This window comes from Silurus aristotelis (genome assembly GCF_946808225.1).
Source record: "Silurus aristotelis genome assembly, chromosome: 16".
Classification (NCBI taxonomy): Eukaryota; Metazoa; Chordata; class Actinopteri; order Siluriformes; family Siluridae; genus Silurus; species Silurus aristotelis.
In genome coordinates, this window is record NC_139589.1 from 8,964,073 (window position 1) to 8,978,352 (window position 14,280).

A 14,280-nucleotide genomic window follows, 5' to 3' on the forward strand; every position below is an offset into this window, starting at 1 on the left:
CTTACTTGGTGCCTTCAGGGTCCCCATCGAGGGAGGTTTCACATGTTTTTGTCATGGTTTTTGTCAGGTTTGATGACCCCAGAGGGTCAACAGCTGAATGTGTGCATCATGGCATATTTTTTTGTGTTTTTTTTTATTTTTTATTTGAGACTTGACACGAAAAGTTTAGTAAGTAAAATTAGTTTTCCAGGGTAGTTTATTTTTTTTTAGATATTTGAGAAAAGAAAGGACGTCATGAAAAAATGTGTATAGCGTTGAAGGTTTCAATTTTGCCTCTTTAAATTTATTTATTCATATTTTTTTTATAAAAATGGTCAAACAGAAATGCGTTCTACATTAATTAAATTGACTAAATTTAAATGAATTAAAATACATTTTGTCTACATTCATGAGAATCCTGGCAAACTCCTCTATGACCATTTCATGCAGGTCTCGGTTTCAATACTGTGATGTTTCTGAAGATGAATGAATGAATCACTGCTGCGGATTAAGCCAGGTTTGTTCTGGTGCTCTGTCGATACAGTATGTTGTCTTAATGCATCGTCTGACGAGGGCTCAGTGTAGCTTTTCCAGCTCTCAGTTTAAATTTATGTCACAAACACATATGTGCAAAGCTCAAATGGATGAAAATGACTCTATGGTGAGATCAGTTGTAGGCGTAACCACCAAAACCCGGAACAGGACATGTGTGGAGGGCAGATTTCTTTTTGCACAAAGAGTGGTAACTTATAATGCATCTTAGTCAAATTTTATTTTATAATACTTTTTTCTGTAGGTAGCTTTATATACTGTATTTGAAAGTCTGGCATGTTTCTCTAAGAAGCTTATGTTAGGTAAGTAATAAATCAAGGCATGTGCATGCTAAGGTCACAAAGAGACACTGTAATCATGGAAGATTGCTTATTTTTAATCACAACATATTCTGAAGTGTTGTTACTCTTACGCCACAGCAATTTGTCAACAATTATGAGCTTTGATTAATTCAGCAATGGCAGCTTACACTTTTCGTCCATATATATTTGTTTTTAAGGTATCAGGACATGTAGTAATTGTTTTTTACGTTATAGCAACTGTAATCCAATGACAGAAAACTATATTTTTCAAAGTTGCTGTAATGAATGGACATTTGGTGACCCCCTGATAAGGAATGTTTTGAGTCTGGTTCCTTTCAAGGTTTCTTCATAACACCATCTCAGGTAGTTTTTTATTTTGTGAGACTTCTTTGAGACGATGTCCATTGTTGAAAGTGCTATAAAAATACTGTCACAAAAGTTTCAAGAAATAAAAAAAATATTAATCAAGAATGCAACATTCTGCTATAAGCAGGACATGTGTTGATATTACAAATGTAGTGTTTATTATTCATTCATCCAAGTGACAAAGTGGCAAATTGGATTGGATTTTGCCTTGCCGTGGTTCCAATATCAGTTGAGTCTTTCTGCTTCATGAACAACATTTGTTTACCCTGATATACTTTTTTACTAATAAAATAAAAGAAAGGCTTTATGCCGACTAGAGGATGGTCCTGTATGTGCTGCTGCCTTCACTAAGGCTGTGGAACTTTGGATTTATTTTGTAATTAGGCTCATCGATTTGCCATCCTTTTGTATTTCCTTGGGTTTATTTGGGCTGTCAGGAAGGGCAGTCTTACTTTCGCTGTGTCAACAGTCCGCAAGTGTCGAGATCCAATCGCTTAGCTTTGTAAAAACGTATTAGAAATTCTGCAGCAGTGTCCTGTGTCACTGCACTCCGCTCTCTCTGCTCCTGCGTTCACTTATCGGCTCGGATCGTTTTAAAACCAGTGAAATGTTTAAAACACATTCAAGCCGTTCTTCCTTTAAGACATCTCATTGTATGTATCAAGGCGTTTAATAGCCAGCGCTAAACAATTGTTGTGGCTTGTTCTGTGCGTGTTCAAAGCTGACTCATACATTTCACTGGCCACTGATTTCAGCTCTGAAATTAATTCTGACAGTCACATTGTCATCTCAGACAGAGTTATTACATCGGTGTAATGTGGTGTAAAATCAAGCAGCATTAAATTAGGTGGGGGTTTTTATCCTGTAGTGGAAAAAAAAAAAAAAAACAACAAAGAAGGTCTTGGTCAGCATACAGTGACTTTGTGACTGACTTCAGACTTCAGAGTCATTAACGCCAGAGTCTTGTTTTATGTAGAAGTTAGTATGGGGACATGGAAAGGAGAGTATTGGGAATAACGAGGCTCAGAATTTAACAATATATTTGAAGATAATCAATGTTATAGCAAGATTCAATATAACAATATTAAATGACAGCGGAGAGCGGATATGTGTGCAAAAGCAAAATAGCGTTGCAAGTATATAAATCGTAAGATATACTGTACAGTAGTGGGAAGAAGAAATAACACACAGTACAATGCAACCCAAACGAGGAAAGTATAATTTGGGAATCAGCAGGGACAAACACAAGCAGCATGGACAAACACAGGCATGGATAGACGAATGAAAGACAAAGAGTGCATTGAACCATGAGTCTATATACACAAGTGCTAATTACTTGTGCTCAAACAATCATGTGATGTAGTACAATGACATGCAGTGGCATGTGGGAAATGTAGTTCCTGTTTATAATCCAAACAGTCTTGGATCTTATGATAGGTGAGTATCAATGATTAGGCTTAAGTCTTTTTTTTTTTTTTTACAACTGTGGAAATGTGGACACAAGTGCAAATATTCTTCATTTTGAGTGCTAATGTAAAACAGGAAAGATATAAAGGAAAAAAAACATCCAGCTCAACCTTAATTTGAGTGTGAAAGCAAACTGATAACAACCAAGGATAGACAAACATGAGACAAACTGTGAGGTGCGAGAAGAGACTGAAATACATGTGCAAATTAGTGTGAGTGATTAGTGATATGTGACTAGGTCTTGTGATGGGAAGGCTTATGGGAGATGTAGTATTCAGGCTTTATTCTGACAATTTGTTTAAAGAGTTACATTTACTGTGTGAGGAAGCAGCACTTATCTATCCAGGCTGTGTAGACTGTTCTTTTTTCCACAGTGCTTGTCACACTAGCTTCTTATTCATTGGTACAGAAAGATCATTTGCGATTAATAAAACACTTCCACATCATATTTATGCAGCAAATATCTTCACTATTTTGACCAAAACATTTTGCCATTTTGACAGAATTTAGCCACAGAGGCATTCAAAAGGTTTCTACCCGACTGCTTCTCATATTCGGACAGAGATTGGTTTTTAACAGATTTTGGAGGCAACTAACTGTCATCATAATTTGCAGGAAAAATGTCTCCAAAACCTTGAAATGCACTAATAAAGAATGCTTGGTAAAAAGTTGGAGTACAAATTCTTAACCACTTTCTAAAATCGTATATATAATCATATCCTAGGTGTGTTCTAAAAAGGTCGTACCCAGTGCAGAGTGTTTGGAGCCTGCTCAAACTATTTACATTTATCAGCATTCTACAATGCACTGGTCTGGGATATTAAATTGTTGTTTGTCCTTGGTAAAAAAAATATATGTATATTTTTTGTAGATAACAGGCACCATTTCCAATGAAACCAGGCTTGTTTTTTGTCATCTAGAAAAACAAAGCAAAAAATATTTAATTTGGTGTGCCAAGGTCTTTTTTGGGTTCCTAGGGTTTTTGCGCCAAGCTAAAAGAAAGCAAAAACAACATTAAAGTGTATTAACTCGTATCTGAATTAATACACCAGGCAGAGGTCAGAACAGTGTCGACAGTACTGAAGTAGTATGAGTTTTCCAGGAACATGCAGGTAAATTTTAAGTCACAGGAATAAAATCTATGAATAAAAATTTTTATTGAGAAAGTAGGACGTAGGAAGGAAAACCATGAAACAAGGTACAGGTATAATGGCCTGTAAATGCAACACGTATTAACACAGCAAAACACAGCAACAAAACTCAAAAAAAGATCAGTGAATTTACAGGAATCTATGACCATATAAGGAAAATCAGGGACACAAAGGGACAGGGCATACTTGTTCCCAGAGCATGTGGTACACATAATTCATGTAAGCATACACACTAACACTGCGTTTGGATATCATTACCCAGCACACAAACCCAGCGTTCCTTGTTTTTACATTACACCTAATGGATGTATTACTGTTCTGTCCTAAGAGGTTTATGTTCATAATATTCTCATTTCGGCCACAAATGTAAGTAAATTTTGCTCAGAAGTATACAGGATGGGAGCGTAAACAGCTTTCCACGATCCTCAGAGACGCTGTATTGAAAATGAAATGATAAAAAAAAACCACTACAGGTATGCTTAAACATAAAAAAAAAGAAAATGTCTAGGTGTCAGCTGGTGAAAATGATGTGACGTGAAGAACTGTTTACATCTCAGGTGTTTCCTAAAAACGTAAACTCCTAGTGAAAACAGTAAGCGGCTTTAAGGTGTTTGAGGTGTTTATGGACAGCGGCGTTAAAGTCTACCTGGAGCATTTATCACCTCTGCGTTGGGATGAATAGATTGCATTCCACTTGACAAAGTGCTGAAAAGCACATTGAGTTAAAGCACATTCATTCTCTTGTTGATAAGCGCTGCTGAATAGGTGAATGGGTGGCGAGTTTATCTGAGTTTTCAGTCATTTACCAAACAAATGACTTTATATGGACATCCGCAGGGTTTTTAGCCTCGCTGATAAGGTTTTGTTTTCATTCATATGTTAATTGATTTATTCATTAATTTATTCGTTCTTAACTGATTTATTAAGGTGTGAGTCTGGAGCCTAAACTAGCAACACTTTATGTAAGGCATCAAGAGCAAGAGCATGTCTTTGTCAATTGGGAGGAAACATGACAACCCAGAAGACACCCACATGCACACGAGAGAACAAGCCAAACTCCACGTAGAAAGAAACTTGAACTTCATTATACAACATTAAATATACTCTGTATGTCCAAAAGTATTGGAAGACTCTATATGTCGTTCCACTCCAAACTTTTACCACAAAGTTAGAGGCACACAATTGTATAGGATGTCTTTGAATGTGGTAGCATTACATTTTCCCTTCATTTAAACAGGAAACCCAAACCTGTTCCAGCATGGCTAGTAACCATGGTTCTTTAAGGGAACAAGACGCTCAGCTCTTGCCTCGAAAGAGCGTATGCTCCCTCGTTTTAATTACCCGGGATATACGCTAACCTCAAGGAGAGCAGCCTCCCCCGGGCCCACAGGAGGATCCAGCTTGCACAAAAGGGCCAAGCGCAGATCCCCCTTGTGGTTGATATAGACACCACCAAGGGTTGTCCGAGCGGACCAACACATGGTGACCTCTGAGGTCCGACAGGAAATTATTCAAATCTAAAAGCACGGCCAGCATCTCTAGGCAATTAATGTGCCACAGCAGATGGGGCTCTCCCCAAAGACCTTGGGCAGAGCGGCCACCCATGTCCGCTCCCCAACCCACGAGGGAAGCATCCGTCATTAGCGTTATGCGATGACCGGGAACACCCAACATGGGGCCCTGGGACAGGAACCCGGGATCTCTCCAAACATCTAAAGCATGTAGAACCCTTGGCTCCTGAGGCACCATGAGTGCAACTATGAGTGTTTTGATTAAGCTAGGATTAACCAATCATCATTATAGTTAAGGTGCAGATGCCCTGGTCTCAGAGGGACCAGGCCCATATTTACACACTTCGTGAACGTGCGGGGTAAGTGGGCAAGACCAAAAGGAAGGATCCTATATTTGTAAGCTTCGGCTCTGAAAGCAAACCTCAGGAACTTCCCGTGAGTAGGAAGGATGGATACATGAGAATATGCATCCTTCAGTGAGAATATGCATCCTTCATCTATCGTGACAAACCAGTCCTCGGATCTGATTTGAGACACGACCTGCTTTAGGTTCAGCATCTTGAACCTGAACCTAGGAGAATACATATAAGGTTTACATAGGTTGAAGTGGAAGATCTTAAGTGGCCTAGTATAAAGCTTCGATCTTAACTCTACAGAACACAACTGGTATAAATTGGAACACTGACTGTGCCCCAGGCCTCCTCACCGTTTATCACTTTACTAACACCCTTGTGGCTGTATCAAATCTCCACAAGTACATCCCAAAATCTAGTGGAACATCTTCCCGAAAGAGTGTAGGACTGTAGGTGTCCACAAAAATTTGTCCATATAGAAAATTAAAATAAGAAACAAATTGTAAGCATTAGCAACATTCTGTGGTATGCCACTGTAAATATGTAAATAGTGTAACTCTGCTTAGTGTCACTATTACATTGTTGATTTTTTTAGTTTAGTTTACTGTAACAACAATGCCCTGTGCTATTTTATTGCAATTTGTTCTGTGACCCATGCTATTTCAGCAGTTCATGTGCTACTTTAAAGCTAGAAAACAAGACAAAGCGAACATCAAGCACATCAGAATAATGATGCAGTAGTGTGTCTGGGTGTATATAATATATAGGATCATAGAAAATAAAGGATCATAGAGGGAGGCAGACATAATTTATTTTAGTTTTTTTTTTTTTAAGTATTTGTTTACAAATGCACTTAGTAATACAAAAAAAAAAGAAGAAGATAAAACATCCAGCTTTTTTTGTGTTCATTCCCATCCTCAACTAAATCGATGAAGAGAGAGAAAAAATATTAGCTGATATATCTCTGAACAGTAATATGCTATGATTTATGGTATTACTCTTTCCAGCTGTACAATGGGAAAGGGAGAGAGAGAGAGAAAAAAAGTGGTGTCTTTGATTAAACTAGAGGAAATGGAGGCTTATAGTGAACTATAAATGGGTCTCAGGACTCCTGGGTAATTGTAAGTAGAAAATAAGTTTTGCGAGGCTTAGTCATTTAGGTTGTGCTGTCCTAATTGTCATATTTAGTTAAAAAGCTGTCAGACAGATAGGTTTTCCATTAAGTGCCCCTGACGGCACTTTAGGGTTGCCAGGGTTACTGAGTTGATTTAACCGCATCAGGTTTTTTGTTCCGGTACCTTGGCTTTTCACTCGTGCTCCTCCAGGAACCTGCGCTCCAATCCATCAATATAAAACAGACCCAGATTTATACTGCAATGAGATGGCTGACATACCGTAATGTGTTAGTCCTAAAAACATGGCCTTGTGCTCCTCATCTTCCCACAAGTCTGTCCTTTCAAATAGGACGTTTTAATCAATCGGCACACTGACAAATCTCGACCGGAGTAGGGGGCGGATACATTTCTGCCAGGATTTGTTCGTAATTTGGTGTCTCTGTATTTAATTAAAACAAATGTGCCATTGGTGTGACGTGGATATGCAAAGCTTCAATGTTTTCCAATTTCTCTGTCTGGATAAGCCGTATTTCTCTCAACATGTCCCATTCTTACTGTTTCTCTCTGTCTTTGTGTCTTTTCTTGCAGTCTCGCTGCAGGTGGAGATTGTGCCACCCCATGGAGAAATCAGCGTCGGAGAATCCAAGTTCTTTTTATGTGAAGGTAGGTCAGAAATGTGCTGAAACATACCCAAGCCATGGGGCGCTTCTCGGTATTCAGAGATGTATTCATGAGCCACAGCTCAGTGTTCAGCGTTATGTGATATGCTGGATTTCTGGGCGAGCTTCAGATTCATAAAATAAACTGCATGCAGTTCAAGCTGCTGCCAAGTAATGATTATTTTATATTTATGGAGACCACCTCTTTTAAACCAAAGTCATGTTCAAGCAACAAATTACCATACCTTTAAACCAATCTCTGTTTTTGCAGCTAAAAATCTAGTCTAGACTGGCATGAAATGAAAAAAGTATATACAAAAAGATAAACAAATGATGAAAATTAGTTTGAGTATTTAAAATGAACATTTTCCTAAAAAGATGGAGATGAAATATGACCTAAAACCAGAGGTTAATAATAAGAGACAAGAGAAATCAACAAATTAACAAAATATTTTCCAGGGCTTTAAGGAACCTCCACCATGCTTAACTGTTGCCTGCAGCAACTCATTATTGTACCACTATTCAGCCCTTGTTCAAACAAACCAGCTCCTGCTACAGTCATCAGTCCCTTCCTGCCATTTTTTTTGCACTCCAGTTCCTATTTTTTTGTGCATAGTTGAGTCGCTTAGCCTTGTTTCTGCGTTGGAGGCATTTTTTCCCAACATTTTCCTATGAAGACCACTTTTGGCCAAACTTTATACAAATAGATGGGTGTACCTGGGTCCCACTGGTTTCTGCCAGTTCTTTGCAGATGGCACTGCTGGACATCATCTGCTGTTGATGGAAAGTAAGCATGATGTGTCTTTCATCTGTTGCATTAAGTTTCCTTGGCCAATCACTGTGTCACAAAGTTTTTAACGTTGCTCATTTCTTTGTGTTTATTTAAAATAGCGCATCTTGAAACTGCAGTACTGCGGTTGAAGACCTTGCTGATGCAGTTTGACTACCTTGTGCCTTGTTGCTGTGCTCAGTCTTGCCATGATGTAGGGCCTGGGAAATTAAACTTTCACAACCTCACCTTAGTAGCAGAGTTTGGGTGTTCCTCCAGTTTTAAGCCTCCTATACAGCTGTTTCTGTTTCAGTTAATGACTGTGCTTCAACCTACATATGAAATTGATTCTGATCCTACAAAACCCCTGACTATGTGCAAGTTTTATATATATATATATATATATGGGTCCCCTGGTGGTCTAGTGGTTAAGATGCAGCGCTCTCACCACTGCGACCCGGGTTCGATCCCCGGTCAGGGAACCATCCCCAGCCACTCTCAGTGCCGGTCCCAAGCCCGGATAAATTGGGGAGGGTTGCGTTAGGAAGGGCATCCAGCGTAAAACATGTGCCAAATCAAACGTGCGGAGGATCCGCTGTGGCGACCCCTAACGGGAGAAGCCGAAAGAAAGAAAGAAAGAATATATATATATATATATATATATATATATATATATATATATGATTAATATTCTTGAAAAACATGTGCCACGTTGATGCTGTATGGTGATCAAGGTGAAATACTGCCATTACAAGAAGCTCTTCAAGAGTGGAATGAATGCAGGAGCCAATTTTAAAAGGCATTTAGAATCATGTAGAAATAACACATACATGTCCTTATCTTTATGCAGGCACTTAAGTATGAGGTTATTTCTGAGGTCTGATTACCAATGTGCACAATTTCAGTATGACATTGTTCCTCATTAGATAAGCTTATCTCAACTCTAAGTGCTTATAGCAGACACTTTACACATAACGGTCCATTATGGCAATAAACCAAAGAGTATTACAGGCCTAGAGATTTTATATCAAAATGTAATTGATGCCAAAAAAAAGGCACAAATGCAACCATTGTATCTAATTAAGATCCTATTTGGACTCAAAGTTCCCCTATAAGTTTTGCTCCATATCCTGCATGAGATAAGGCCTAATCAAGGCTGTGTTGTAGCTTTTTTGTCAGGCAGATCTGGAAGAGTCCATTGCCATCCTTACTGTATGTGGGTTGTAAGAATGTGATGCATGTGGGCAGGCACTGGGCCATTAGTCATTAGTCATCTGGGATCCCACCTGCTAAACCTGCTAGATCTAATGTTTCAATTATAATGAGAAACACCTGAGGTAGCAGATTTTGCTACACCTTTCCCTCACACATCAATGGGGATTAAAGCTTATTAAAGCTTGACAGGATCTTGAACATAGACCACATATCCACCATGTCCTTGAGCTCGGAGGTTTTGCTCTTTGTTTAACAAAAAGCTAGGAAATTCAAATTCACCTTTGAAAAAAAGCAATGCTGGCAGTCTGACGGACACTTCATAGAGGTTTCTTTCTTTCACTGTGGTCCCAGTGGTCGGTGATGTGAAGGACATCGACTGGTTTGCTCCCAGCGGAGAGAAGCTACTGCCAACTAGACAGGACATCAGCGTGAGTCGTAATGATGAGACCTCGTCCACACTCACCATCTACAGTGCTACCGTGGACAACGCTGGCATATACAAGTGTGTCGTCAAAAACGGGGACAAGGAAGCCGAGGCCACTGTCAACGTCAAGATCTTTCGTAAGTGATCCCATGCTATTCCACAATACATTAGAACTATATATGAAGTGGACATAATTTGGCATGACATAATAATTTTACTGAAATTACATGAAAATGTTTTAAACTATGTACTAACTTTATGACAATGATGTTGGGTAAATAGCCAGTTAAACAAATTCACCAAGAAACATTGAACTTAAATATTGTTTAAGGATAGAAAAAAACTTTTATATCCACTATATATATATAAAAACAAGGTCCCCTGGTGGTCTAGTGGTTAAGATGCAGCGCTCTCACCGCTGCGACCCGGGTTCGGTCCCCGGTCAGGGAACCATCCCCAGCCACTCTCAGTGCCGGTCCCAAGCCCGGATAAATTGGGGAGGGTTGCGTTAGGAAGGGCATCCAGCGTAAAAACATGTGCCAAATCAAACGTGCGAAGGATCCGCTGTGGCGACCCCTAACGGGAGAAGCCGAAAGAAAGTTTTATATATATATATATATATATATATAACACTGTAAAAAATCCTATTTTAAGCTTCTACAATTCTGACCAGGTTACTAAAGATAAGTCAATAAATGCAAGCTTTGTACCTACTGTGGAGATCTGTATTTGTATGTGTTTGGTATAGCGTTATCTGTTCTATGTCCAATTATTTATTTGTATCTGGTTATAGCTCTCATCTACATGCAAACATTTTTCAGTGTAAAGTTGGCTAGCCTTGGCTAAAAAGATTTTCTGGTACTTACTACAATTTTAAGTCAAGTGAAACTCTTTTTTGTTTAAAAAAATCTAAAACAAAAAAATCTAAAACAAACTATCTAATCTAGTTCAGTGAGTGTAGCATCAATAGGTAGATATATATTAAAAATACATTACAAATACTTGAAAATACATTGGCTTAGATTCATTGATTTGTCAAAAAAATCATATATACTGGAATGCCAGTCAGGAAACCGTATTAGGCCACACCCCCTTTTAGGTTGTAAAAGATTTTATGTTCTATCATTTGGAGCATGGTGTCTATTTTATTTTGTTTGTTTATTTTTTTCCCACAGAAATGTATAATATAACACCATTTTAGTAGCATGCATGCAAGATTGTTGTTGTTGACACTATTAGGCATGCAGGAGTGTTATCTTAAAATACCCCAACTTGCGATGTTTACTGTATAGTAGAATGGCTATTCATTAACTCTGTTTCAGCTGACTGTGATATTCCAAAACATATTGTGTGTTGAATTTGGAATGCGTTGTACTCACTCAGTGCCATTAGAATACCAGTTGGTGTATTTTTAAAATCTGAGAGTTCACCAACATGAACGAAAAATCTCTATTGTGGTTTTTTAATACTCTCTCATTGCTCTTTTCTATTATAGACACAACCTTATGAGGACACTGAATACTGTTTGTGTGTCTTGTCATGTTTTTGCTGTGCTGTGAGATCTTGTATGATTGGCAGGTGCATGGACCAAATCTAAGTATTGTTCTTTTCGACAGAAAAACTCACTTTCCAGAACGCTCCATCTCCTCAGGAGTTTAACGAGGGGGACGATGCCATCATTGTTTGTGACGTCATCAGCTCTCCGCCACCCACAATTATCTGGAAGTATAAGAGAACCAAGATTCAGCCGGAAAAAGACGGTAAGAGGAGCACTCTGTACCATTTTTTTGCAATCACCTTTTTTGTTGTTCCTTTCTGCATCGTCAATGCATTCCTCCTTCCCGCTAACTCATCCAGACGCCATGTCAAATAGCAGGGTTTTTTAAAGCTGTGATTTTTTTCCCCCCAAAACCACTGTACGTATTCTGACCGATTGTCCCACTGTGCTGTTTTTGTTTTTTAAATTTTTTTGCAGAATATTTTCATGCATAGACCTATTTTAACCTCTCAGGGTTCCTCCTTCACAGACCACTGGAAGAGAGAGTGACCGCTACTCTGTGCTGGCTGGCTAGCGAACATCTTTTCCACTTTAAAACCACTAATTATTGCTGAGAACGAAACCCAAACTGCAATATGGATGTAGAAAAGTTTCCACTTTTCTACACTTTACCTCCTCAGGGCTTTAAAGGCCAAACTTTCTGCAAGCTGAGTTTAAACTCTCTGGTATTTTATTTATATCTGCCGAATTCCGGAAAACATCGGGTCAGTTAGCAAAAAAAATAAAAAGATCATTGAAACAATAAGTAAGTTGTAAAATTGGGAGATTCTCTGTATATACTGTAAAGTGCCCGCCACTAAATTTAGCACTAACCCTTGTTAAATACGAGAAAAATATTTTATTTATTGTTTAAGCTTTTGGCCTTTTATTTAAAAAAAAAATTAATTAAATAAAAAGAAATGCTTTGATCCAATGGATATCACACAATTGTGTGATAAATGTAGAATGTAGAAAGTATTTTTTTTATTACACAGTTGATTGGGAAATTGTTTAACCATAACTACCTGTTTGTACGGACATAAATATAAAGAATAAAGAAATCTGCAAACATTACAGCTGGAATTGCCTAACTGTGTCTTGGGGTCAAAAAATATTCAAACCACAATCTGACGTCACCTGCATACCACAAGTATATATAATTTGAGTCGTGGTTGGACCTTCCGGAATGGCAATGCTTTAAAACATACATTAAATTCAATACAACTAAACACAACATCAAGGTCCTGCCATTGCCTTCCTCTGACTTAAACCCCATAAAATACCTGTAGGGTGAACTAAAGAGGAGAGTCTACCAGTGCACATTTAGAAGAGGTCTCAGAGCTGGTCTCTTGGCAAATAGAGGTAACACATAGTATTGACTTAAAAGAAGTCAATAATCAATAGTACACATATATATTTTATCAAAGTTAACAAAATAATATTTTCTTTTTATTTATCAGTACTACCAATCTTAAACCAATTGCATTTCCACCCACAGTACTCTCTGTCTGTCACTGTTTTTTGTTTGTTGTACCATTCTATAGACCAGACTAGACTGTAGTTTGGCAAAGTCAGCAACTTGGGATGCTGCTACTGCTTCCTGCTAGAAAAAAAAATCACAAAATCTGTGCAGAAGTCTCACACTCCTTTTTTTAATATAGAGATTTTGTTTACATGTCTGTTCTATTCAATCCTGAGCTTCTCTTGTGTTAATAGTGGTTTCATCTAGGTTCAGTTTTCCCACATCTTCAGCTATAACTTGCTTCTAGGTGTACAGTATATGGTGCTGTACTATAAACCAGCATCACATCTACGGTTGACTTCTGCAAAATGGTCTTGGAATCCAGTAGACCATGCCCACCATGCCCACAGCCCTTCAGTGTGTCTGTAAAAAAAAAGAAAAGGAATACAAGATTTGGATTCCTATTAAAAATAAACATCCTTATGGCTTTCTGGTTTTGTATCCTCAGAAAGTGTTCATTTTAAAGTGCAGTGTGTATTGGAGTTCCCAAATTATGCACCTATCTAAGAATAAGTTTTACTTCATTGTTAAGAATCAGTTGATGCTTCAATCATCAAGAAACTTTAAATCGCAACTTAGGACTGAACTGTGATCACACTGAACCCCATAAAAAAAAAAAATACAACTCTTTCTCTTTTATTATCACCCTACTGTATGTTTGTTGCTTGTTCAAATTAGCATCACATCATGAGTATTATTCTGTCAGCCATACAGGAGCTTTTCATTTGTAAGACAAAATTGCTGTAAGATTTTTGAAGGTGTTGATTTATTTACTGCAAAAGTAGTGTGTGTGTGTGTGTGTGTGTGTGTATATATATATATGTAAAATTTTAAGAACATATAAATGTTGCCAGCTGTAGAGTGGAGACACTGGAAGCTTATAATATTCTTTATATATATATATATATATATATATATATATATATATATATATATATATATATATATATATATATATATATATATATATATATATATATATATATATATATAAAGAAGCTTCCAGTGTCTCCAGTCTACAGCTGGCAACATTTATGTTTTTAAAATTTTACAATACAATAAATGTTTTAGTGAGGGAAGGCATTTTTATATAGCCAAAAGTCTAATAGTTTCATAATAAAACCCTAAGAAATGTAAGATTTCTAAACTTCTCTTTCTAATCTATTTCAATATGCTTTTTTTTTTATAAATATTAAAATTATTTACAAAATAATTAAGATGATTTAAAACTTAAAATATTAGTTAAAACTGACTATAATAAATGGCTGAAATTTTGTGGGCACCAGACCATCATGTTTGTATATGATATTTTTTTGCATCCCATTCCACATTTAGGCTCCATTTTGCTTTTATAATAA

General features: G+C 37.5%; 1 protein-coding gene across 21 annotated transcripts in view; it reads left to right on the forward strand.

The window, feature by feature from the left end:
* Positions 1 to 14,280, forward strand: part of ncam1a (neural cell adhesion molecule 1a) — a 273,152-nt gene that overhangs the window by 161,258 nt on the left and 97,614 nt on the right. For all 21 annotated transcript variants that reach the window (XM_083564833.1, XM_083564837.1, XM_083564835.1 and 18 more), the window contains exons 2-4: positions 7,385 to 7,459; positions 9,791 to 10,000; positions 11,480 to 11,623. In XM_083564833.1, the coding sequence (XP_083420959.1) occupies positions 7,385 to 7,459; positions 9,791 to 10,000; positions 11,480 to 11,623 (429 nt within the window). The remainder of the gene's footprint in view (positions 1 to 7,384; positions 7,460 to 9,790; positions 10,001 to 11,479; positions 11,624 to 14,280) is intronic.